Source organism: Miniopterus schreibersii, assembly GCF_964146895.1.
Source record: "Miniopterus schreibersii genome assembly, chromosome: 1".
Classification (NCBI taxonomy): Eukaryota; Metazoa; Chordata; class Mammalia; order Chiroptera; family Miniopteridae; genus Miniopterus; species Miniopterus schreibersii.
This window is the reverse complement of record NC_138101.1, coordinates 116,082,023-116,105,079: the sequence shown is the minus strand read 5'-3', so window position 1 is coordinate 116,105,079 and position 23,057 is coordinate 116,082,023. Positions and strand designations below refer to the sequence as shown.

Below are 23,057 nucleotides of genomic sequence, written 5' to 3'. Positions count from 1 at the left end.
CTGCAAGCTCTCTCCCTCCCTCTCTCCCCTCTCCCTCTCTCTGTGGGGGGACCTAAAAAACAAACAGAAAAAGTCAGTCGGTATCTCCTCACCACTGCAGCTGACTTCCTGTGTAAACGAAAACCATGTGATATTCCATAAACGCTTCCAGCTCTGAAAGACAGGAAATGAAAACCATCACGGAAAAGGAAAGCTGCAGAATAAATTCCCAGTGCAGATAGCGTTACAGCGACATTGCTCGGGCACGAAGGCCGGGCCGCCCGCACAAACCTACAGGTCATTAGAGTGGCTGCTAACGAGGGCGGGGCGCCCGCTCGGCTCCGCGCAGCTTCTCGGGAGAAATCTGGCGGCGGTCACACCCGGGCGCGGCGCCCGCCGCTCCGCTTTCAATCCGGGACGAGCTGAGAAAGTAGTCCGTTCCTCCCGCGGGCCTCGGAGGTCAGGTCACGACCTCTCAACCACATTCAATCACGGCGGTATCCATATGCATGAGGTGTAATTAACTCTGAGAGGCCGGCGGCTGGGCCTCCCGCAGCACGGCGTGGCGGGCGGGGCGCTGAGCCCGCCTCCCGCTCTGCAGCTGCGGCGTCGCGCGCCCAGGGCGCACGTGTGCGCGGGGCGCGCGGGGTGCGCGGGTCCCGGGGCGGGGCCCAGCCGGCCGCGTCGTCCGTGGCCAGCCTGGCAACACGTGCGTGCCTGTTCTCTTAGCTCCTGCCTGGCCGCAGCGCCCTGGGGCTGCCTGTGGGAAAGGGGCGCTCATTCCAAAGAGGATTTCAGGTCTGGGGTTGTATTTGGCCTTGCACCTGGGAGGATGAGACCAGGGTTCAAGCTCCAACCCAGGCTGCCCGTGGGAGCTGGGTAAGTCAGCCCCCCTCTCTGGGCTTTCTAAATTGGCTCTGCTGGGAGATGAGGCTGTTGGACTGGAGAAAAAAGGTCATGTCCTTTAAGTCCTAAGAGGCCTGTCCAGTCTGTATTTTCCTAGTTCTGAGTACTTTTCGGTTTCCCAGTTCATGACACGCCAGGAAGCGCCGAGTTTCCATGAGGTGGCAATCTGTGGGGTAACGTTTTCTACGTTTTCCTGTATCAGTTAAGACCCTTACATTTTTTAGAAACTAACTTGAAGGAGCTTCAGCGAACTAGGGAAAAATTTATTGCTTGTGGACCCACAGCCTGGGATGTGCCTAAGCTCAGACAGTTCCTTTTGTCTTTCCTCAGCTTTTCTTCTCTGTTTCTGCTGCTTTATTTTTGTTAGCTGACTGGCTTCCTCTAGGCCTGTTTCTTAGTCTAGGTGGCATAGACGACGGCCCCATCCCCATTTATCAGTTTACAGCTGTTCTGTTCAACAGACGGGCTCAAAGCAGCCCAGCCTGAAACTGCCAAATTTCAGGCACAAAATATCTGATTGGCCCAAGTTTGGGTCCCACCCAGTCCTGGTCCAATCAGCTGAGGGAGTCATGATAAAAGCATGGGTGCCAGGAGCCAGCCCCTGTAGCAGTGGGGACTTAGGGGGTGACCAGGCAGAGATGCCAAACGGTATCTACCACACTGACTAAAGCCTGATTCAATTAGCTGCAAGGTAATTTCCTCAGAGATGGTTCTCTGGGCTCCCGACTTAGAACTGGCTTCCCCTTATCTTAAAGAGGAGGGACAGGATTCCCCAGATGGAGTTCAGGAGTTCTTACATGCCTTACTTTCCGTAGCTTCTAGAGGGAGTCTGGAGTGAAGCCACAGACCCTGCAAGACCAGAGAGGAGGAGAAGCTGACTGTCCCTTGGAGAGACGTCTGTGTCCTAGTCCCGAGGAAGGGTGGTGATTGCTGGGATGGGACATGGCTGGATCCCTTCGTCCTGCATTAGAGGAGAGGCCCAAGTGACCGCAGTAGGGAAAGAGAAAGATCAAAATATGAGATGGATTGGCTCTGTAAGAGAAGCCCAGGCATGAGTCTACAGGACGGGACATGTGGACATCACTCATTCATAGGGTCACTAGGAGTTGGAGTCCACTCAGTGGGGATTGACTCTATAGCAAGTCAAGCCCAATGCCTCTTGTTCTGAGGGAACCAGAGCCTACCTGCAGATGTGACTACCTAATCGGCAAATTAGTTCTCTTGAGTGCAGATCAAGTAGGGAAGTGGAACACTTAGAGCTCTTAGTCATAAAAAAGAAAATCTAGTTTGACTAATTCAGGAGAAAATGGATTTATTAAGTGTATTAGGATGGGCTAACCCTACAATAACCCCCAAGTCAAAGTGGCTTAAAACAAAAGAGGCTTATTTCCCATTCACAGCACAGTCCAGTCAGGGATTCAAGGACCCAGACTCCTTTCTACTAGTGGCTCCACCATCTTCTAGGGTTTGTTTTGTCTTCTACTGGATTCTGTTGGGAGATGAGAATGCCCAGGAGGTTTTAGGGAACAGGAACGGAAGTCTGTCACATCTGCTCACATACCATTCATTAGAAGGAACTCAGTCCAGTGATCACAAGTGAAAGGAAAACTGGGAAAGGCAGTCTAGCTGTGTGTGTGTCCAAGGACAAAGAGAAAATGGGTCAAGTAAACATCTAGCCATTCTCTCAGGTCAGGGGTGGGGAACTTTTTTTCTGCTAAGGTCCATGTGTATGTTTATAACATCATTTGCAGGCCATACAAAATTATCAACTTAAAAATTAGCCTACTGTATTTGGTCAAACATTTAAGTGAATTTATTGAATTTTGGGTCCAAATGATATGGCCCGCTGGCCAGATGTTCCCCACCCCCTGTCCTAAGAGAATGTCTAGATGCTCACTTGACCCATGATGTTAGAGCACTGAGTCACAGGCAGGTAGGAGTGAGAGTTGAGGCTTACCTTCCAAGAGCACCCCAAACCCCAGCAATAGACTCCATGAGTAGGCTGTGGTGGCCTCTCTACTCAGAAGCACTAAATGCTAGAAACCTGCTTGATTGTGCGTGCCACCTCTGCTAGAACTAATGAACTTGTGGTCCCAGGTTTGGCCTTGCAATGTCTGGGAAACAGCTGTCACCACTGAAGGCCCAATGTCTCTACTATCATCCAAAACACTTTTAAGAAAGTCTGGAGACACCAGGCAAAACTCCCTTTCTCCCTTACTTCCTCCCCCACCCCTCTTCCCTTCAGTTATACTTCCAAGTTCAAGTCTTGAATAGGAGACTTTAAAGGATCAAGACTTCATCCTTCCTGCAAAGAAGCCTGGGAATTTGAGTTCTAATTTTTATTCTGGGAAGGCAGTACCCATATTGTGAGTTTTTCTTATAATGAAGAGATAGACAGTCATAAATGAGACAAATTTCCACCATTGTGGGGAGAAGGGATGGAGGCCTTCTGGCAATTGCAGCTCTGGCTGGGCCTAGATAAAATGGTATTAATGAAGAATTATAAATTATTTTCAAGCAGTTCTAAAAGTGAAAAGGCCAAGTGGCAGAAACATAGGTTCTTGGAGTTGGGAGAACTATTAGAGGTTATCTGTCTAGTGTCAACTCAACATAGGATACCCCATCTACCAAAACTACCCTGTGATCAGTCAGTGCCACTGAAATGTTCAATGACAAGTGGCTCAGTACTGCCTTACAAGGCCGACTTTTGAGTCACTTTTTGTTCTGAGAAGGTTATTCTTTTAATGAAGCAGAAAGAAATCTGACTCTTTAGAATTTCCACCATTGGCTCCAATTCTACCCTGGGAAGCCACATGAAACAAATCTGTCCTTTGTGCAGGTGACAGTTTTTATGTTCCACCATCCAGTGCTTTTTCTACTCTTCTCTGGGCTGAACAGCCTACTTCTTTCCACTGTTCTTCATTTGGTGACCTGCTTCAGAGAAACCTGTGGGCAGAAGGTCAGAATACCAACTTCCCAGTGGGCATCCTGTGAATTTCACTACTCCTTAAAACTGCCTTAGAGGGATGTATAAACACTCCAGCTTGTCTGATGGAAAAACTTAGGTGCTGAGAAATCAGGCTATAGAAGAAATCTGGAAATCCAGGGTCCAGGTCAAGATTTGAAACTACTGTCCCAAGTTCTGCAAACACCCCTCACACTAGATCCCATCCTCCCTAGATCCACCCAAGGGCCCCCATCTGTGTGCTGGGCCCCTGGGCTTGCACAGGTTTTCAAGTCCTGGAAGATGTGGCCTAGAGGCACTTTGATGGCCCCACTTTGGGGGCTATCACATTGACTACTTTCAACAGTAGAACATGCTACTGTGGGGACATAGGAATAAGTTCTTTGGTAAGAGCCTCTACAGCATTACCCCAAATGTGTGAGTATGGTGACTTATAAAAATTAAAGACTAGTTTACCCTGAATTTTTCTTTCTTTTAGGAAAAAGAAAAAAATTATGTTCTCTTTCTGAAACCACTATCTGCCATCTCTGCTGCACTTGGCCTAACAGGTCCCCACAAGAAAGGAAGGGCTTGTTTATTGGAGGAATCACCAGCGATTGTGCAGAGCTGCTTTGGAAGTGACTGCTGGAACAGACGTATGTCTCGGGAAAGTTCAGATGTGAGTATTTCACAGGATGCCTCAAGCATCCAAACCCTGGACTCAAATTATGGTTCATTCAAAAGTCCTGGATCTTTTGCTGTCTCTGTCCACTCTTTTCATGATTACAAAGGAAATAAATGCTTATTGTAAAATATATGGAAAATACATGCGAATATAAAGAAAAAATAAAAATGGCAAGAATAGCCACTGCTAATAATTTAGTGCCTTTCGTCTGGGTTGTTACACATGTATTTATGGATAATGTTAACATCATGTGATAGTTTGTAGACATTTTGCTCATTTAATATTGTATTCATGAGCATTTTGCCATATGGATTTGTTGAGAATATAGCTTTAAGGCTGAATCACATTCCTTCATTTGCTGTTCCTCAGTCAGGAAACATTGTGTGTGCTAGGCACTATTGCAGGCTTTAGGTGTACAGAAGTAAATAAGAAAGGCAGCATATGGCTCCTGTGGGGCTCCTCACCTGGTAGAAGAGGCAGAAGTGGGAACCAGTCATTACAAAAGTGGTGAGTGCAATGGAAAAGGGCAGGGCATCACACTAGTGTGAACAGAGGGACCTGACAAGGTCCTTCAGTGGGGGCCAGGGGTTGGGGAGCCTTCCCTGAGGAAGTCCTGCTCTAGCAGAGCCCTAAGGGGTAAATGCTGCAGGAGGAGGTCAGATTCCTGAGGGAGGAGGCGGGAAAAACAGAACTTGGCTGTTAACTGGATGTGAGGGAGGAACAAAGGATATCATCAAGGTTTCTTGTTTGAGTGGCCAGACGATTGCCCCATGACCAACCTCCTGGTCTAGAAACTTTAAGTTGTTTCCATTTTTCTTCTTCTGCTATTTATAATGCTGCAGTGAACATGCTTAAACATAAATCTGTGACTGCCTCTCTGTGACTGTCTTCAGGATAAAGGGGTTACAGGTGGTAATCAAATGACAGGTTTTAAGGATTTGGATATATCTTATCATATCTCCTTCAGAGAGGTCTTCCCACCAGTGGCAATGAGAGGACTTGTTCTGTAGCTCCCTCAACAGCAGCAGTAATAGGAATGATGATAACAATGGAACATGTATTAGTTCTCCTGAGTGGCAGGCACTATTCTAAGATCTTCACATATTTTTACTTATTAAATTCTCATAGCATTACTCTGAAGTAGGTGCTATTATCCCCATATCACAGAGGAGCTGGGCTGGAGGGGACACAGAAGTTAACTAACTTGCCCACTGTCACCTTGCAATTAATCAGTAAAGCTGACATTTAACCCAGCAAGTCTGACTCCGGAGTCCATACTTTTGACACAGAGTAGTATTTTGCTTAATGTGGCCAATTTCATATTTTTTTTCTTAAAATTGTACTTCTTTGAACACTAGTAAATCTGAATAATTTTTTTCTTTTCTGTCATGTATTTGGACATGCATTTTTGTATATATGTAGTGAGGGGTGTAGAGTTCTTGATGTGGTATGTTATGGGGAGTGTGTGTATGTGTGTGTGTGTGTGTGGAGTGTGGGTGTCGGGTGTTTGTGTACCTGTGTGCATTGTTCATTTATACCCACAAAGTCATGTGGGTCTGGAGTCATGTAGATCAGTGGAAACTGTAGCAAATGATGTTTCTGAGGAGTTTTCTTCTTCCTCTGTAAAGTGAGAATATCAGGATGTGCCTTTCCATTTTGGAAGAGTGGGGGGCAATGAGAGAAGACATGCCCAAGCACTGCCCACAGTAAGCTGGCTGTGGTCAGGGTAGCATTGGCCATGGGGTTGCGCTTCATGGTAGCATCTCCAAGAACCTGCTTCGGTCATGCCTGGTATCTGTCTGACTAAGGTTTCCTCTCGCACAATAAGACTTGAAAGACAGCCTGAGACCTGGCCAGGGGGGGAACCTTAGCTTGGCCAGGCCCTCTCTTTGGGGTCAGGAAGGATAGATGTGCTCTCTAGCAGTTCAGGGCCTGGGGAAGCCCCTTATCAAGTGACAGGAGCCTCTTATACTTCTCTCCCCCTTTCTTGGCCCCACTGAGCAGCTTTCAGTGTGGGCCTTGCAGGGGCCCTTGTCCTTTGGCACTGGTGAGGGTCTTCCCACATATTGAAGACTTTGCAGCCTGCAGGAAGACAAGCAAACATAATAGAGGATAGAATTAGTAAACAAAGCCCACACAGAACAAGACCACATCTCAGGAGGCATGGTTGTCCAGGGAATGCCACCAGAGGACCTGCTAGAAGGCCCCTTCCTAAGCAGTGACCTTCAGATGGTATCTTGGCCAGACCAGGGAGGGTCCCCAGGACCCAGTGGGCTCTGTCATGCCTGGAACAGGTTTTTCCCAGCAGGGGCACCTGCACTTCTATCTCAGCTGGAGGGGTGGGGAGTGGACCTCTGGCCTGAGCAGGAAGTACAGTTGTAAATGGAGTGAATCTTTTATTTTACCAGAACCAGATGTATAAAAATACCAGAAAAAAAAAAAAAAGGAAGCCAAAGGTTAAAAAAACAGACTACTGCCATCAGGAACAATGAAGTTTTATTGCCATGCTTGTCAATGGCATGGTTTACGAGTGAAAACTCAGTGCCAGACATACTGTGCAGGACAGGGGAGAGCAGAGGCACCTCCTGCTGGGGCTGGAGAGCTGCAGAGGGACAGGCATCCCCATGCGAGAGTCCAGAAGTCCAGTGCTGCGTGCAGCCAGGGCCTCCCCTGGGTATACCTCTGGGTCCCTGATTCCCTCGGCGTGGACCATCCATGCAGTTTGGAAGTTTATCTGTGCCTTAACTTCTCCAATATCAGCCCTTCGCATCTATGACCAAAGTCCCATCATTGTCTAAGTGTTCAGATAGTGGCTTCGATATTGCATTCCCTGGCTGCTATGCTTAGTTGCCACATCTGCTGGATGACAATCCTATGAATATCCAACTGAACCATGTTAAGACCTGGGTTCACATTTGAGTGTGACTGTGTACACAGTTCAGCCATAATCAAAGCATCCCCTTCTATTTTGCTCAAAACCCTCCAGGGCTTCCCACCTCCTTCCCTCCAAGCAAAGCAGGAGGCTTCCCAGGGCTCTCCAAACCCCATGGTAGCCTCCTACCCTTCTGGCTCACTCCCTCACCCCAACCCCACAATCCTGTCACTTCTCCACCAAGCAGGCCTGCTCCACTGGAGGCCTTTACTCCTGCCCCAATACCCTGTCTCTAGGTATCAACATGTCTCCCCTACTTCGAGTCTGCTCAGATGTCATATGCTAGGAGGCCCTCCCTAAGCATCCTGTTTCAAGCAGCAACCCCTTTCACCTGCACTTTCTGTCCTCTTCCCCGCCTTGATATTTCTCCAGAGCATTTCTCACTTTCTAGAGTCCTGTTTAATTTACTTATGTTATCCATGGTCCTCGCACCCCCCCCCCATTGTAAGCTCTCTGTAGTTTTTATATTTTATTTTATTTTTTATTTTATTTATTTTATTTATTTTATTTTATTATTTTATTATTTTATTTTATTTTATTATTTTATTAATTTTATTTTATATTTTATTTTATTTATTTTTTTATTATTATTATTTTTAATTTAATTTAATTTAATTTTAATCTCCTGTAATCCCAGTGCACAGAACAGTACTTGTTGAATGAATGAATAGCATGTGGGTTTTCTGTGCAGGACACTTCAAATAACAGGTTGGGTTTCCCTTTCCCTCCCATCCCTGGCTACCTAGGTGTGCTTAGGGAGTGCAGTCCTTGCAATCTCAGTATAACCTGAGCTGAACAAAATTAAAAAGGCAGATGTTATAGAAAAGAAATGCTAACAGCATTCCCCAATCAGTCACGTATGTTGTCTGTAATTATCAGTTCCTCCATCAGCTTGGGCATTTGTATGGGACATCCCTCATGCATCATTTCACACCCTCTTAATCCCCATCTGTGTGGCAGCCCCCACTGCAGTGACCAGTTCCATGGAGACTGGCAGGCTTTGCTGGGTGCAGCCTGACGGTACCTTGCCTCAGGCTCCTGCAGTGACCTACCTCTTGATTCCTGGTTCTGGGTATCGACTATGCTCGTAGGAAATTCTTGGCACTTACACATACAACTTGGAAGTGTGGGGGATATAATGCCCGTGGATTCATCCTCAACCAAGGGGGCAAGAATTGGCAGGTAAAGGCTTCTGCCTTTTGTCGCCCCAGCAGAAAGTTGAGACAGCACTTAGAAATTCCTCAGAGCATCTCTCAGAAGAGTATCAGTTGCCTATGATGGTGGCCATGTGGTAGGTGGGTGGTGATAACACCTGATATGCAATAGTACCATAATTACTCAGATTGCTACCTGTGATGGATTGGAGGGGATGCAAGGGGAGGTGGGGCATTGGGATGTGTGGTAGCTGTGGCATCTGGTAAGTATGGAGACCATGGTGATTGTAAAGACTGAAGTTGGCCAGGTGTTGTTACCTGATAGGCTCAAGAGTGCCAATTATCAACTCAAGGCACACTGTGACAGCCAAGGGGCCTCTGTGACATCATTTAAGGAAACAGTTATCACCTGCAGTCCACAGGGCAGGCCATGATAATGATTAGACCCTTGATCTAATAAGATTGAGAGAACCACAAATGATATTTAATACACAACCTGGAGAGGTCTCCCATGTCCAATTCAGAGCACTGATAGAAGAAAAGTAGAAAAAAAGATAGGAAAAAAGACTGAGGTCTGAAATGGGGCATTTGGGTAGAGAAGTCCAAAAGTCTTGAACCCTGATTTCCCTGAATATTCCATGCTCCACTTTCTAGAGGAGGACAGCCTCTTCTTGCCCAGAGACTCTACAAGGGTCTTACCTGAGCAAGTAGCTTAGAAATGACACCTGTTTCTCCTTTTCAAGATTTACCTCACCACATGTGATGGTTAATTTTGTATCAACCTGACTGGGACACTGGACTCCCAACTAGTTGGTTAAATATTATTTCTGAGTATGTCTGGGACAGTATTTCTGGATGAGATCAGCATTTGAATTGGTGAACTGAGTACAGCAGGTGGCCCTTCCCAATGGGTGTGGACATCCTCCAATCCACTAAGGGCCTGAATAGAACAAAAAGGCAGAAAAAGGTCAAATTTACCCTCTGCTTGACCGGTTGAGCTGGGACGTTGCTCTCCTCCCACCCTAGGCACTCTTCTTGTTCTTTGGGAAGATAAGTAGGTTAGGTCTCAGCCTAGCCTCAGTGGGGAGTGCTGTCCATGCTTCCAGAGCAGGTGGCCTGTATCCTAAAGGAATTCAGAATCTGGCAGGCACTAGGGGAACAGGTGTGGGAGGAGCTCTTGGCAGCACTGGACTGGGAGTGGGAAATCAGTGGCTTATAAAGGGGAGAATTTATTGACTAGGGGATATCACTCATGACTTGGGGTTCCATTCCTGGTGAGGACACCTGGAGCCAGTCAGTTCTCATAGTGTCAAGGCGGCTTCTTGAATGTAGGGTGTAGTGGTGGATTTCAGTGAATGAGCTGAAGATGCTGGACACTTGCACACTATTGCCGAAGACACTGGAAGACTCAGGGATGTTGACCAAGTAGCTGTGACAGTGAAGTATACAGTGCAAGGGAAGGAGGCACTTCTGGCACTAAAGACACTAAAATCCAGACACTAAAATATTCTTGCCTATAGGGTACCCTCATGTCTTCGGATCCCGAAGTTAGGGTTATAGCAAGACCTACACAGGCCCAGGAGCTGAAGGGTAAGCTCCCTGCCTCATTTATTAAACAGGATACATCAAACCTTAACTCTTCAAGTTACCATTGGTTTTTCCAACATGTGTGTATGTATACTTGCATCATTTCAGTGAAAGCAAAGGAAAGTGCATGGTACCCTGGCCAATGGAACCAAAATATTATCACAAAATATAATAATGCTATAAGGTGGCGAGTGCTAAGTGAATCAACAGAGTGTGGTCAGAGCCCAGACTCACCCACTTATATGGAAAACATGGAGCCAAATGGGTGAGCCACCCAGAGAGAGGCAACACCCATTGCCTTGCCCACCCCTCATAGTTCTTGGCTCCTGATATTATAGAATTAGCTGTAGAAGGGCTTTTTTAGATCCAAGCAGAACTATTATGTACCTGTCATCTTGTTTAAAAATTTGCAACCCGTGTTTGCCTCCTTGCCTACCTCGCACCTCACCACCTTGGATCCCAGCCTGGCTAACATGGGTGAACATCTCTGGAGGCCTGACCAGGTCCTGTGAGCATTATCACCCAGTCGCTGTGATCCCTCCTAGGCAGAGGCAGGAGGTATGATTCCTAGGGCAGTGTAGGGGCCTTATGGGGCCCTGTGGCAGCAGCACAGATGTGAGATGCAGGCTGCAGGGAGGCACAGGGCCCACTGGAGGCACCTTCCCCTTCCTTGCTCTCAGCTGGCTGTGTCCTCAAGACAGCAGTAAGCCAGTGAAGCAGCTCTCTGACCATGCATATCTAGAACCTTCCCTCCATTTCCCTCTTCCCTCAGCCCAACTTATCAAGGCAAATGCAAGGCCCCATCCACAACCTGAGCTGGGCTGGAGGCGAGTGCTGTTAACTTAATGTATTGCTGGAGACGGAGACCGAATGTGCTGACTGAACAGATTCTAATAACTCAGAGGGAAAAATCCATATTGCAAATTACCTTACTTACTTACAAGAACTACTTATTCTGTGGGAACCACAGCACGTTCATCATTTTCATTCTCCTCGAAGCAGCATGAAATGACACACAGGTGAATTAGGGAGTTTCCCCTCCTACCTATAAAAGGAGGGTAGCAGAAAATATGAATACACTAAAATCCTATAAAAGTAATTGACCCAGGTGGTGGCTTTGATCCTTATGTCTGAATACTTTCCACATTTGGTAACATTAAGTGGTGATCCCCTCCCTGAGACAAAGGGAAGACAGTCATCTGTCACCTGGTCTGCACGAGGTATCCTCAAGACAGCATGCATTCTCAGGATGTATTCTCAGGGTACATTCTCAGGGTGTATTCATGGGGTGCGTTCTCAGGATGTATTCTCAGGGTACATTCTCAGGGTGCATTCTCAGGATGTATTCTCGGTGTATTCTCAGGATGCATTCTCGGTATATTCTCAGGGTGTATTCTCAGGGTGTATTCTCAGGGTTTATTCTCAGGGTGCATTCTCAGGATGTATTCTCGGTGTATTCTCAGGATGCATTCTCAGGATACATTTTCGGTATATTCTCAGGGTGTATTCTCAGGGTGTATTCTCAGGATGCATTCTCAGGATATATTGTCAGGGTGCATTCTCAGGAAGTATTCTCAGGGTGCATTCTCAGGATGTATTCTCAGGGTTGTTTTCAGGGTTTATTCTCAGGATGTATTCTCAGGGTGTATTCTCAGGGTGCATTCTCAGGATGTTTAGGCCTCTGCTGGGAGCTGGTGGAGATGGGGAAGTCCAGAACAGAGCGTTTACTGCCCACAGAGATAATTGTCAATAATGCAAGAGAGTATAAACTGAATGTCTCTTAGAAATTCTGATGACATGGCAATTGTTTGTTAGAAACACAGGGAAGAGGAGATACACAGCTTGCCTGCCTGGCGCTGCACCCTTTGTGGGTTAAACCATGATGAAATAAGTCACATGTTATCCCATTTTGCAGCTACAGTTCCAAAACCCAGGGAACCTTAATAACTGGCTAGGGTCACACGGCTGGAAAATGGCAGACCCAAATCCAAGCCCTCTGACCCCAGATCTGCTACCTGTTCACTGCACTCTAGGAGAGGGGGCAGAAGATTATTTTAAGATGAATACACAACATGAAGGAAGGAGGGAGATAGGAGGGCTGCTGGTAACAGAGTACACTTGAGATTGCTGTGGAGGGCCTTCCTAACAGCAAGAGATCCCGACCCCATGAAGAGGCCAGCTCCCAAGGTGGGCTTGAGCATTGGTTGCATCTTACTGTGACTATTTCTCTGCCCTGTTAAAGGGGGCAGGGCAGATAGAGGCATGGGGAGTCACTGGGCACTGGGGGTTTGGAGGAAAGCTAAAGAAAAATCTCAAGTCGACAAAGCCATATTTTTCTGAAACTGGGGATACTCTGGAGTGTTCACCAGAGGTCAGAATAGAAGTGCCCATGTTTAAAACTCATAATTCATAACCATGTCATGTCCATCATATATAAAAAAAGGATTTTTATTAGAGCCTAAACATTAAAAGGTCTTCATTAAAATTTCATTTAAGCCTGAAAGTGGTATTTTTCTGAGGGTTATAGACTGTGTTATTAATACTAGAACAACTACTTTTAACTCCACAGTGTTTTTATCCATTGCAGCCAGGTAAAATCATAATGCCTATTCTTTTGATAGTGTTGTTATTTTACATCAGATGGCAATGATTTCAATTTAAATGATTTAAATGATTCTCTTTTACTTGAGTGTGGAAAGAACTTAAAAAATTAATAGGGTGACTTACAACAAGGACCACTTAGGTTTTTCTCATACAGACATTTAAACTTGCCTGTCTCGAGGACAAAGGTTTGTGCTGTTATGGAGAGATGGCTCTGTCCTCCCGCAGCGCCTCACAAAAGGCTCCAGCCACTAAGCTAAGTAGCTCAGAGGCAAGAGGAGGAAAACACACTCTCTCATGGGGCTGAGGCTCCTCAGGAGCTTAAGAAGGGCCTGTGAATGGCTGTGGTGTAAATTAGCAGGTGCTAAGCATCACGGGAGAGGGGCCAAGCACATGGGGCTCACATAATGGAACATCATCTTTGGTAAAAGGAGATGGTATTTTAAATGTTCATAACAGCATTATTCATAAGAACCCCAAAGTAAAAACAACCTAAATGTCCAACAACTGCTGAATGGATACGTGGCCTACCCAAACAATGGACTATATTCAGCCATAGGAATAAAGTTCTGATACATGTTACAGTGTGGATGAGTCTTGAAAGCATTATGCTAAGTGAAAGCCAGACATAAAAGATCACATATTATGTGATGCTTTTATATGAAATGTCTAGAATTGGCAAATCTTTTTTTTCCTTTTTATTGAATATATTGGGGTGACACTGATTAACAAAATTATACAGGTTTCAGGTGCACAATTCCACAAGACATCATCTGTACACTGTGTTGTGTTCACCACCCCAAGTCAAGTCTTCTTCTATCACCATTTATACCCCCAATACCCTCCTCCCCCTTCCCCCACACTCCCTTCCCCTGGCAGTCACCACAGTGCTGTCCGTGTCCTTGAGTTTTATCTCTGTCTCTTTTGTTGTTGTTGTTCAACCCTTCCATCCTGCTTAGCCCCCCCACCCCAACAGTTGTCAATAAAATAGGCAAATCTTTTGAGACAGAAAGTAGGTTGGCAGTTGCCTAATACTAGGATAAACGGAAAGATTGGGGAGGAGTGATGGCTAAGGGGTGCAAGATTCCTTTTGGACAGTAAGTTAAAGTGTTCTAAAAGTGACTTTGGTGATGGTTGCACAACTCTGTGAATATACTAAGTCATTGGATTATATACTTTAGTCATGTGAATTGTACGGTATGTGATTTCTATGTCAATAAAACTGATACTTGGGGGGGGGGGTGCCCTTATGTCACAAGTTGCTTTTCTCTTGGTGCTTTTAAGATTCTCTCTTTGTATTTAACTTTTGACAATTTAATTATAATGTATCTCAGTATGGGTCTGTTTGTATTTCTATTATTTGAAACTCTTGATCTGGATGTCTGTTCCTTTTCTTATCTGTGAAGCTCTTTATCTGACCTTCAATTCTAAATGATAGCTTTGCTGGGTAGAGTAATCTTGATTGTAGGCTCTTGCTTTTCATCACTTTCAATATTTCTTGCCACTCCCTTCTGGCCTGCAAGGTTTCTGTTGAGAAATAAGCTGACAGTCGTATGGGTGCGCCCTTCTAGGTAACTAACTGCTTTTCTCTTGCTGCTTTTAAGATTCTCTCTTTGTTTTTAACCTTTGGCATTTTAATTATGATGTGTCTTGGTGTGGGCCTCTTTGGGTTCTTGTTTGGAACTCTTTGGGTTCTTGTTTGGAACTCTCTGTGCTTCCAGTACTTGTAAGTCTATTTCTTTCCCCAGATTAGGGAAGTTTTCGCCCATTATTTCTTTAAATGAGCTCTCTGTTCCCTCTATCTCTTCCCCTTCTGGTACCTGTGTGATGTGTATATTGGTCTGCTTCATGATGTTCTTTAAATCTCTTAAGACATCTTAACTCTTTTTCATTCTTTTTTCCTTTAGCTCCTCTAATTGGATGAATTTCACTGCTCTGGTTTTGAGTTCACTGGTCTTTTCTCCCACTTGGTCTAGTTGCACCCCTCTATTATTTTCAGTTCAATTATTATATTGTTCAACTCTATGATTTCTTTTTGGTACTTTTTAATATTTTCTATCTCTTTGTTAAAATTCTCACTTTATTCACACATTGCTCTATTGACCTCACTGAGCATCTTTATAACTATAATTTTGTATTTTCTATTGGGTTAATCACCTATCTCTCTGTTGAAGCTACCAGCACTATCTTCCCTAAATATAGGTCAAAGCACGGTGTTCTCTACCTGGTCCCCATTGCTTTACAAAGTCCTGAAATCTTCAAGACTCTTTTAGCATCAGAAGGCAGCGAACCCTTCTCTTTCTTATGCATGCCACTCATTTTCATGCCAAACCATCAAAAGCTAGGGGAGAGGCCTGAGACAGGGTCTCCCTCACAGCCCTCAGAAGGAACCAACCTGCTAATACCTTGATCTTGACCTTCTAGTGTCCAGAACTGAGATAATAAATTTCTGTTGTTTAAGATGTTAATTTTGTGGTACTTTGATTTGGCAGCCCTGGCAAAATACTCCAGGTAAGCAGCAGAGCTAGAACTCAGGTGCCCTGATTCCTAGCCCAGGGCTGAGGCCTTTGAGCATGTTGCATATGTCTAGTACAAGTTTCCTGACTCAGTAAACTCTTGGACCCTCTCTGAATGGGGTTTTTATGATCTTCATCCTCAGAATGGAACTTGCTTTGAAGTCCAAGCCAAGTTGAGATTGGAACTTGGACTGGAATTGAAGGGTCTAGAGGAGCTGATACCTCCAGGTTACATGTGTGGGTGAAAATGGGTGCTGAAGATGCCTTCCCTGCATATGAGGCCTGACAGGATGGCAGAACCTAAGCTATAATATGCAGGCTTTAAAGGATTTATGTTGCTCTTGAGAGTATGATTTTCTGATTACGACTAAAATGGCAAGTTTGTGACCAGCACCTTTATCCCAGGCATTTGGCTGCTCTTCTTACATTCCTCCTCCAGGCCCAGATGTCTGAGGCTGGAACACTGGCTGGCTTCAGGACTTTTAATTCAATCCAGATATGTATTAAGTCCTCTTACCATTTGGTCAAAGAAAGGAGCTATAAGAGACATTGTCTGGCTTGAAAGAGCTCACCATCTGTATATGAGGCTAGACCTGCTGCCATGAGGAGAGGCAACAATAATCCACCATGCACAGGATCTCACCACTCATGACACCGAGAGGATGAGTTCAGAAGCGTAAGGGGTTGTCATCATCAACGGAGAACTGAGGCCGCCTGACCCTGTTGGCCTCACAATACTGTGTTCTATGTTCAAAGCCACCTGGAACTCATCATAAGTAACAGGAGTATCAGAGGGTCAAGGTAGTTGATGATCTTTATGTCTAAATGCCATATCAGAATGCGAACTCTTATGGATGAAACAAAAAACAAAGCCAGAAGACAAGCCCTTAGGATTCCCTGAAGTTGGGGAGGCAGATGAGGAACCAGTGAGGATCTAGAGCTCTGTGGTTTTCAGCCCCTTAGCTGACCCTGGCCAGCCCTGTCCCCACCCAAGTAGGACTCCTGGACAGCTAATCTAGACCTCAGCCCTGGCCTGAATCACCCAGAGAACCATCCTCCCGTGGCCCAGCCAGGCTCAGACCTTTGAAAATGAAGTTTTTCTACAAAGCAGCTTTGAATACAAACGACAGCCTCTTCTGGAAACCACTGCCTCGAGCTGTATGAGGCAAAAAAAACTCAACAAAAAAACCCAAAAAACAACCCGCAGATTAAAGTCCATGATACATTTTGTACATAGTTTGTGGTTTTATAGTTACTTTAATCTTTTTCCCCCCTAAACTCCTCCAAAGATTTGAACATCAGCTGAGCCAATACACAGTTGCACTTCTAAGCAACAAAGTTGTAAAACTAGACGCTGGACCTTGTCCACAACAGTTTTGTAACATCTCCAAGAGCAAAGGGTGACATGAGCTATTGAAACAGGTCCAAGTAACCATTACTATGTTCTGTGTCAAAGAGCTGCTTTATTAAAGTCTTAACACCGTAAATAAAGCAGCTGAATATTGTGTCTCCATCTTATCTCCATACCCCAGGTCTACACGATCAAGTCAATGGTCCTGGAGGCTGTACTGTGTCAACCCAGCGTCCCCCCTAAGCTCTGCCTGCAGGCTGCACTGTCACACGCTGGGTTGGTGGAGAAGGAGATGAGCACCCCTACACAGGTGCTGGACTTCATGACACCAGCATTTCTGGTCTCCATCCAGCCCTCATAGTGGGCTCTCAGCTGTGTGGCTAACCCAAGCTTGATGGGACAAGATGGTGTTTTCTTTTGTTTTTCCAAAGTCTTGAATTCAAACAAAGAGAGGAATTGTGTTTTCGGCTCTACCCTTTGTTTTCTGGTCTTTTCCAAGTGAAGCCTGAGACCTACAGTCCAGGACAGCCCAGCAGAAGAAACTACTGGACAAGGAAAATTGAGTTACTCTAATTACTTAGCATCATAATCTAATCTAAGAGTGTTAACATTTCAGTAGGTGTGAAAACAAGAAAGTTGCCTGGAGTTAATTTGTGTACACCACAGTGAGAGGGCCTGGCCTTTGTAGTTGGATGGCCTGGGATTGAGCCCTGACTACGTCCGCTGGCTATCAGCTGGCCGCCTCATCCTCACAAGAGGCAGGGAAGTGCCCTTGTGAGGCAGCCTTGAGGGTGTGAGAGGTGGTCACTGCACAATTGTGTGGAAGCATTTGTCTGACGTTTCGCAGCTAGTCACTCCAATCTTTGTGAGTTTTATTTCCCTGTTTCCCACCCTGACATAACCAGGTTTGGGCTTCCTGCCCCTCTGGGCAAAAATACAGTCACCGCCAGGAGCAATTCCACTGAAGGGGCACCACTTCTACTGTCCCTGACCTGAGTGAGCATTTAGCCTGCTGAGAAATGGATGTTTGCAAAGTGACCCTACTCACCCCAGAGAAGTTCTCAGAGGCAAATAGTGGCCTGTCAGCCCTGAAGCACCTCTGAGGGTGGGTGCGACAGAGGGGCTGGGGAAGCCCAATCCCCACACTCAGCCAGCAGTGAAACACTGGGCAGAGGGACAACTGGCCCCAAGAGCCATGAAAGTTGTAATGAGGCAGGCATAACTCTCCCCCTAACCACCCTCTCCCAACATGACCAGTTTGAATTCCTTACTATGGAGTCAATGAGCTGTCTTCAGAAGGGGCCCCAGGTTAAAATGCATATTTGGGAGGTGGCAGGTATTGATGCCACAAGGCCCATGAGAACCTTAGGATGTGTTTGCCAGAAAAGAGTGGCCTCCCTGGCAAGAGGGGTGCAGGAGAGGGGTGGCATCTCTGTCTGCTCAGGGTACACCTCCACACAGTCTTGGGCCCTACCAGAAGGATGCAGGGCCAGCCCCGAGAGCCTGGCTGCTCTCTCCAGGGAGCAGACCCTAAGGGGACAGCAGCTCCTGTCCCCCAGGCCAACTGCCGCATCTGGAACAGGGAACTGAGCCTTCCAGGCTACTGGTTTTGATTCTGTGGATGGTGAGTCTGGTTCTCAGGGACAGCCTTGCCAGCATCATAGTGCCAGACTTGGCCTGTCCTTCAGGTGCCAAGTGTCCAGTGGCCTAGAAACCACAAGGTCAGTCCCTAATCATTGGCAGGTTTTCTGGTCAACTAGTACCATACAGGCCTAACTTTGGGCTCTGGGGACCCATGACACTCACCCCTCCCAGCTCAGCTTGTCTACCTGGAGCACAGTCCTATAGGTGACATCCAAGGACACTGAGGTCAGTGAGGCAGTCTCGTGGTCCCATGAGTAGAGGTGCCTAGGTGGCTCTGAGCCCTTTGCTGCATCCACATGAAAATGATGGGAAGAGAGGGAGGATTCCAAGTGGGGTTGAAGAGGAGGAACCATCTGGAAGGCAGGACAGAGGTGCCAGAGCCAAGGGAAGGGGTTTCCAGAGAGGAAGGGAATTGAAGGCTATAAAGAGGCTGGTGTGATAGAAATGGTGGTAAAGTCACAGAATGGCAGGACCAGGAGTTCCTGATGGCCCAGAGGACTAGGCCACACTGGAGTGACCTGAGGGAAAAGGAAGAGTCAGGGTAATGGCAAGAAACGGTGTCCAGCATCCAGAGAGACCTGCCACCTGCAAGTAACCCTGAGTCCTAGTGGGAAGCATTTCCCTTCCCCATTATGTTCCATTCCACCTGCTGCTTTCAGAAAGAGCCTCTATCTCAAGTATGAATCCCCAGCACCCCCTCCACGCTGCCTAATCTTCCTTCTGATGGGCAGAGAGCAAGCCCCAGACTTAGAGGCTTCCAAAGGCCACAGCTAAATTTTGATGACACTGTTTTGTTTTCTTTGCATTTTTATGGTTATCTTCTATGTCTGACAAATGATACTACTTTTCCCATTAGTGAAGTAGTAGGCAACTTCGTTATAAACTAATTTATTGAAGGGAAAATGTGGTATGTGGATATGGCAAAGATTATTACAGTGCATAGTGGAGCAAAAAGGTGGCACAAGTAAATATCCACAAAGGAGTGAGGCTGGCAAAGGCATGGTGCAAGGAGAGCCCTGGAGCCTGAGGCCACAGGGCTGGCGCGGCTCCTTCCCAATAGGTCAGGGCAGAGGCCTCAGTTCTCAGGCCCCACAGTTTGTGGTAACTGAGCAGGAGGACGGCCTTTGCAAATTGCCTGGCAGATCAACCAGCCCATTTCAGCTACTCAGTCCATATCATTTTAAATCTGAATTTTTACCACTTTGGGGTTTTTTGATAGCTATCTTTGATAACAGAATAACACTGCCAATATGAGGTGAAGTAACACAAACATCCACATTGTGGCCACTTGTCTTGATCTCCTGATACTGGAGATGTTCTGTCAGGATGGCACCAGCCCGTGACCTGTTCTTTCTTTGATGAGTTCTCTTTCAAGACTCAAGCTGTCTGGGATTGAACAGCAGAAGAGAAATGCAAATAACTGTTGTTGTGTCACGTATATAAGCATGAAAAACCTGGCCCATGTCTCTCCCTGGTGTGGAGAAGGAAAGAGAGGGGGCATTATCATTTGACCAAAGAAAACCAACACACAGTTATGCCACACAGACACAAGCAGAATGAGCCATAGGTCTGTCTGCTTTTTTCCTTCTTGACCCTGTAAAGAAAATAAAGCATACCTGTGGGGGATGTAAATAGTGTGTGCTGTTACCAAGTCCTGTGTGTTCAAATTAAGGATGAAAATCTAATGCATATGGGTCTAGTATTGAAAATTTTATGATGTTCTGAAGACAAGATTGTCATTCATCTGTTCCCTCATTTCCCCCAGGAAACTCCACTCTCTGCTTATCGCTCCGTGTTCCCTCTGCAGAGCCCCAGTGTCTCCACCAGAGAAGAAAAACCGGATAAAACAACAGGTGGCCTGTGGGATTTGCCTCTAATGAAATGGTCTAGGAGGCAGGAATTAACTTACAATGTGACCAGAATAAAGCTGGAGTTTAATTGAATCCACATTATGTTCACTGTTCTCCCTTTCTTATTAGCCTTCTCCTGTGTCTGTTTTCTTCTCCCTCCTTGCGTACAGCTTCAGTTGAGAGCGGGTTCTCTCAGCAGTCTTAGAAAAGAGAATGCAGGACGGATGTGTGGCCGCTTCTGCAGCCTTCCCCGAGTCCGGTCACACAGGGTCGGCAGGGCCAGGCGGGCTGGCACCGAGCCTGCATATGCCAAGACTTACAAACTGAACACTTTGCATGTGTGCGGTTTATTGTGGGTTAATTGTGGAGTTGTACTTTGATAAGCATGTGTAAAATGGGGGAGGGGGAGGAAAGGGAAGGGGGAGGGAGGGGAGCAGGAGGAGCAGGAAGGAGAGAGAAAGAAGCAGCCCCTACGCCCTCAGCTGGCTGAGCAGAATGGGGCGGGGCTCCGGCTGCAGCCCACCCTGGTCTGACTTGGAACTATTAACACCCTTAGGTGGACACTAGGCCTGGGCTTCAGCGTTCCACTGGATTTCATTCCAGTTCATTCATTCACTTATTTATGGGTAAATTTCTCCCTCCCTCTCTCTCTTCCCTTCCCTACCCCCCTCCTCCCATCCCTCTCCTCCCCGCCCTAGCATCACCCCCTCACACAGAGGGTCCTCAGCAAACCTGGGGTCACACTCCCACTCTGCATGGAGCACGGGTCCAGCTCCAACTTTGTTCTTCAGTGCTCACTGGCTCTGGAAGAAAAATGGCCAGTAAGATTTTTAGAATTTCCAGACTTTCCGGGAATTTGGGGTCTGTAAATACAGATGAAGAACCAGCAATATAATGTGGACAGTTACAGAAAAACCCGTCTTCTCTCCTAATTACCGAGCTCGATAGAGGCTGGCACTGTTGGGTGCTGTGCCTACAGTGCCTGGGTCCCTCTATCTTCCCACCACGTGTAACATATGAATGCCCTTGTGTTACAAATGAGGCAGGTTGAAGCTTAAAGAAGTTGGTAATTTCACTAGGTCTGTGTGGTGAGGATGAGATTAGATGTGGGTGGGCAGGGCAGGGACAAGCTCTGGATGCAGAAAGCTGGGGGCAGCCTCATGCTGACACACTCTTTGAGAGCTGAATCCCATAATCCCATGGACAGGGCGCCAGGAAGGTTTTGCTTAGAGAAAAGGGGGTGGCTTCCTGATGTTTTTGCACAGATAATGGGGATAGGATTCTCTTCCAACAAAGTCCCTTTGGAAGAGGTAGATGTCAGTGGGCACTTCGGGAATGACTGAAGTCACTGTGACAAAGCATTGTTGCCCCCTGGAATCTGAGTCAGGAGGCTTATGTTCTCTCCAGGGATGGAGACTCACAGAGGAGCCAGCCACATGCCAAGCACTGGGCCAGGTGTCCAGTGACAGTCACCCAGCATTCTGGTCCCATCTGAAGTCTGAGTAAGCCAAGAAAGTGATTATGGAAGAGTCAGCTTCTTGTTGCCTTAGTGAGGGCATGGCACAGGGAGTGACAACAGAGCCCCTCGCCACGCCACGGGGTAGGCACTAGAGGGAGGGCAGGGGGTGGGCACAGGGCATGCGGCTGTGCAGAATTGAGAGCCAGTTCTCTGACTTGGGCTTCTGTTTCTATGACATTATGGGCATGTCTCATTGTGTGGTCACCAGGAAAACAGCATGAACACATCCTTCCTGGGGCGAAGCATGCAGTCAGGCACAGCTCAGCTCCATCATCTTCCAGCCGCGTGACCCTGGGCAAGTGAATTCACCTTACTGTCCTCTTCTGCAAGATGAGGAGGACAATCCTGCCTTCCTTTTCTGGTTGCTGTAAATACGGAGAGAGACAATGGCCATGCAGTCATCAGCACAGTGTCCACCTCCCAGTCAGTGCATATCAGTGGCAGCCTTTGAAGAATATTATCATATGCTATATCCTGCTTAATGGATTCAGAAACCTCCTTTTATGTTCATCACAACATCAGTAGATAGATATCATTACACCCATTTTACAGATGAGAAAAGAGGTTATATAATTTGCCTCAGAGCTCATCTCAAGACCGGTGCTCATCCCACCACCTCATGACTGTTTTTTCCTATGTTTCTATTAAATCCAACCACCACCATAAGTCCCCTTTCTTTCCAGGCCCTCAGTGGCTCCCTTCTCAGGATCTGTACCAGTGAGACTTTCCATGCTGCCCCTGGTTCCTGGGGTGGGTGGTTCTGTTGTCCTAGGATCAGGGTCTTTCATATTTGCTCCTGTCTCAGCTGTTACTAACTCATTTACAATGCATTCTGCTGGCCCTGGCCAAACAGAACCACCAAAAGGTTGCAGGTTTGATTACAGATCAGGACACATACTTAGGTTATGGGTTCAATCCCCTGTCGGGGTGCATGTGGGAGAGGCAACCAATTGATGTTTCTCACAATGATGTCTCTCTCTCTCTTTTTCTCCCTTGCCCTCTCTCTAAAATCAGGAAGCATGCCCTTGGGTGAAGGTTAAAAATAAATAAAATGCATTCTGCTGCTCCAAGGTGTAAATGTGTTGCCATGGCTGGTGACTATGGAAAGATGCATTTGGAGTAAAAATAGCCTTACAAGTGGCTTAAAGGCTTATAGCAGAGTGGAAGGTTAGCTTTTGTCATTAGAAGTGGTTTTGCAGGGAAAATCGTGGTGGCTGTTCCTGTTATTGGTGGAAGTGTAGTTCTTAGGGTGCTATGAGGAAAAGAATTTCCTGAGGTCCCAAGGGGAGAATGGGGTGTCGTGGAAAGCTTTATTGATGATGTAAAATTAAGGGGTTCCACTCCAAGGTCCCATCTCTGTCCATATCTCCATGGAAGAAGTCCAATCTT

At 46.5% G+C, this 23,057-nt stretch overlaps 1 protein-coding gene across 1 annotated transcript; it reads left to right on the top strand.

Moving 5' to 3' along the window:
* Window positions 1-406: 406 nt before the first annotated feature.
* On the top strand, window positions 407-20,345 carry LOC308566133 (uncharacterized protein). Its single transcript, XM_081156163.1, has 4 exons — window positions 407-438; window positions 4,329-4,508; window positions 16,837-16,965; window positions 20,065-20,345. Exons 2-4 carry the CDS (start codon window positions 4,488-4,490, stop codon window positions 20,239-20,241), a joined length of 327 nt encoding a protein of 108 aa, XP_081012289.1. The 5' UTR covers window positions 407-438; window positions 4,329-4,487; the 3' UTR covers window positions 20,242-20,345.
* Window positions 20,346-23,057: the final 2,712 nt, after the last annotated feature.

Bases quoted from the DNA above. Each gene is read 5' to 3' on its own strand.
- LOC308566133 (XM_081156163.1), top strand. From the start codon at position 4,488: ATGTCTCGGGAAAGTTCAGAT. The intron at 4,509-16,836 runs GTGAGTATTTCA...TCCATACCCCAG, and splicing joins TGTCTCGGGAAAGTTCAGAT to GTCTACACGATCAAGTCAAT. The intron at 16,966-20,064 runs GTGCTGGACTTC...CATTTCCCCCAG, and splicing joins AGATGAGCACCCCTACACAG to GAAACTCCACTCTCTGCTTA.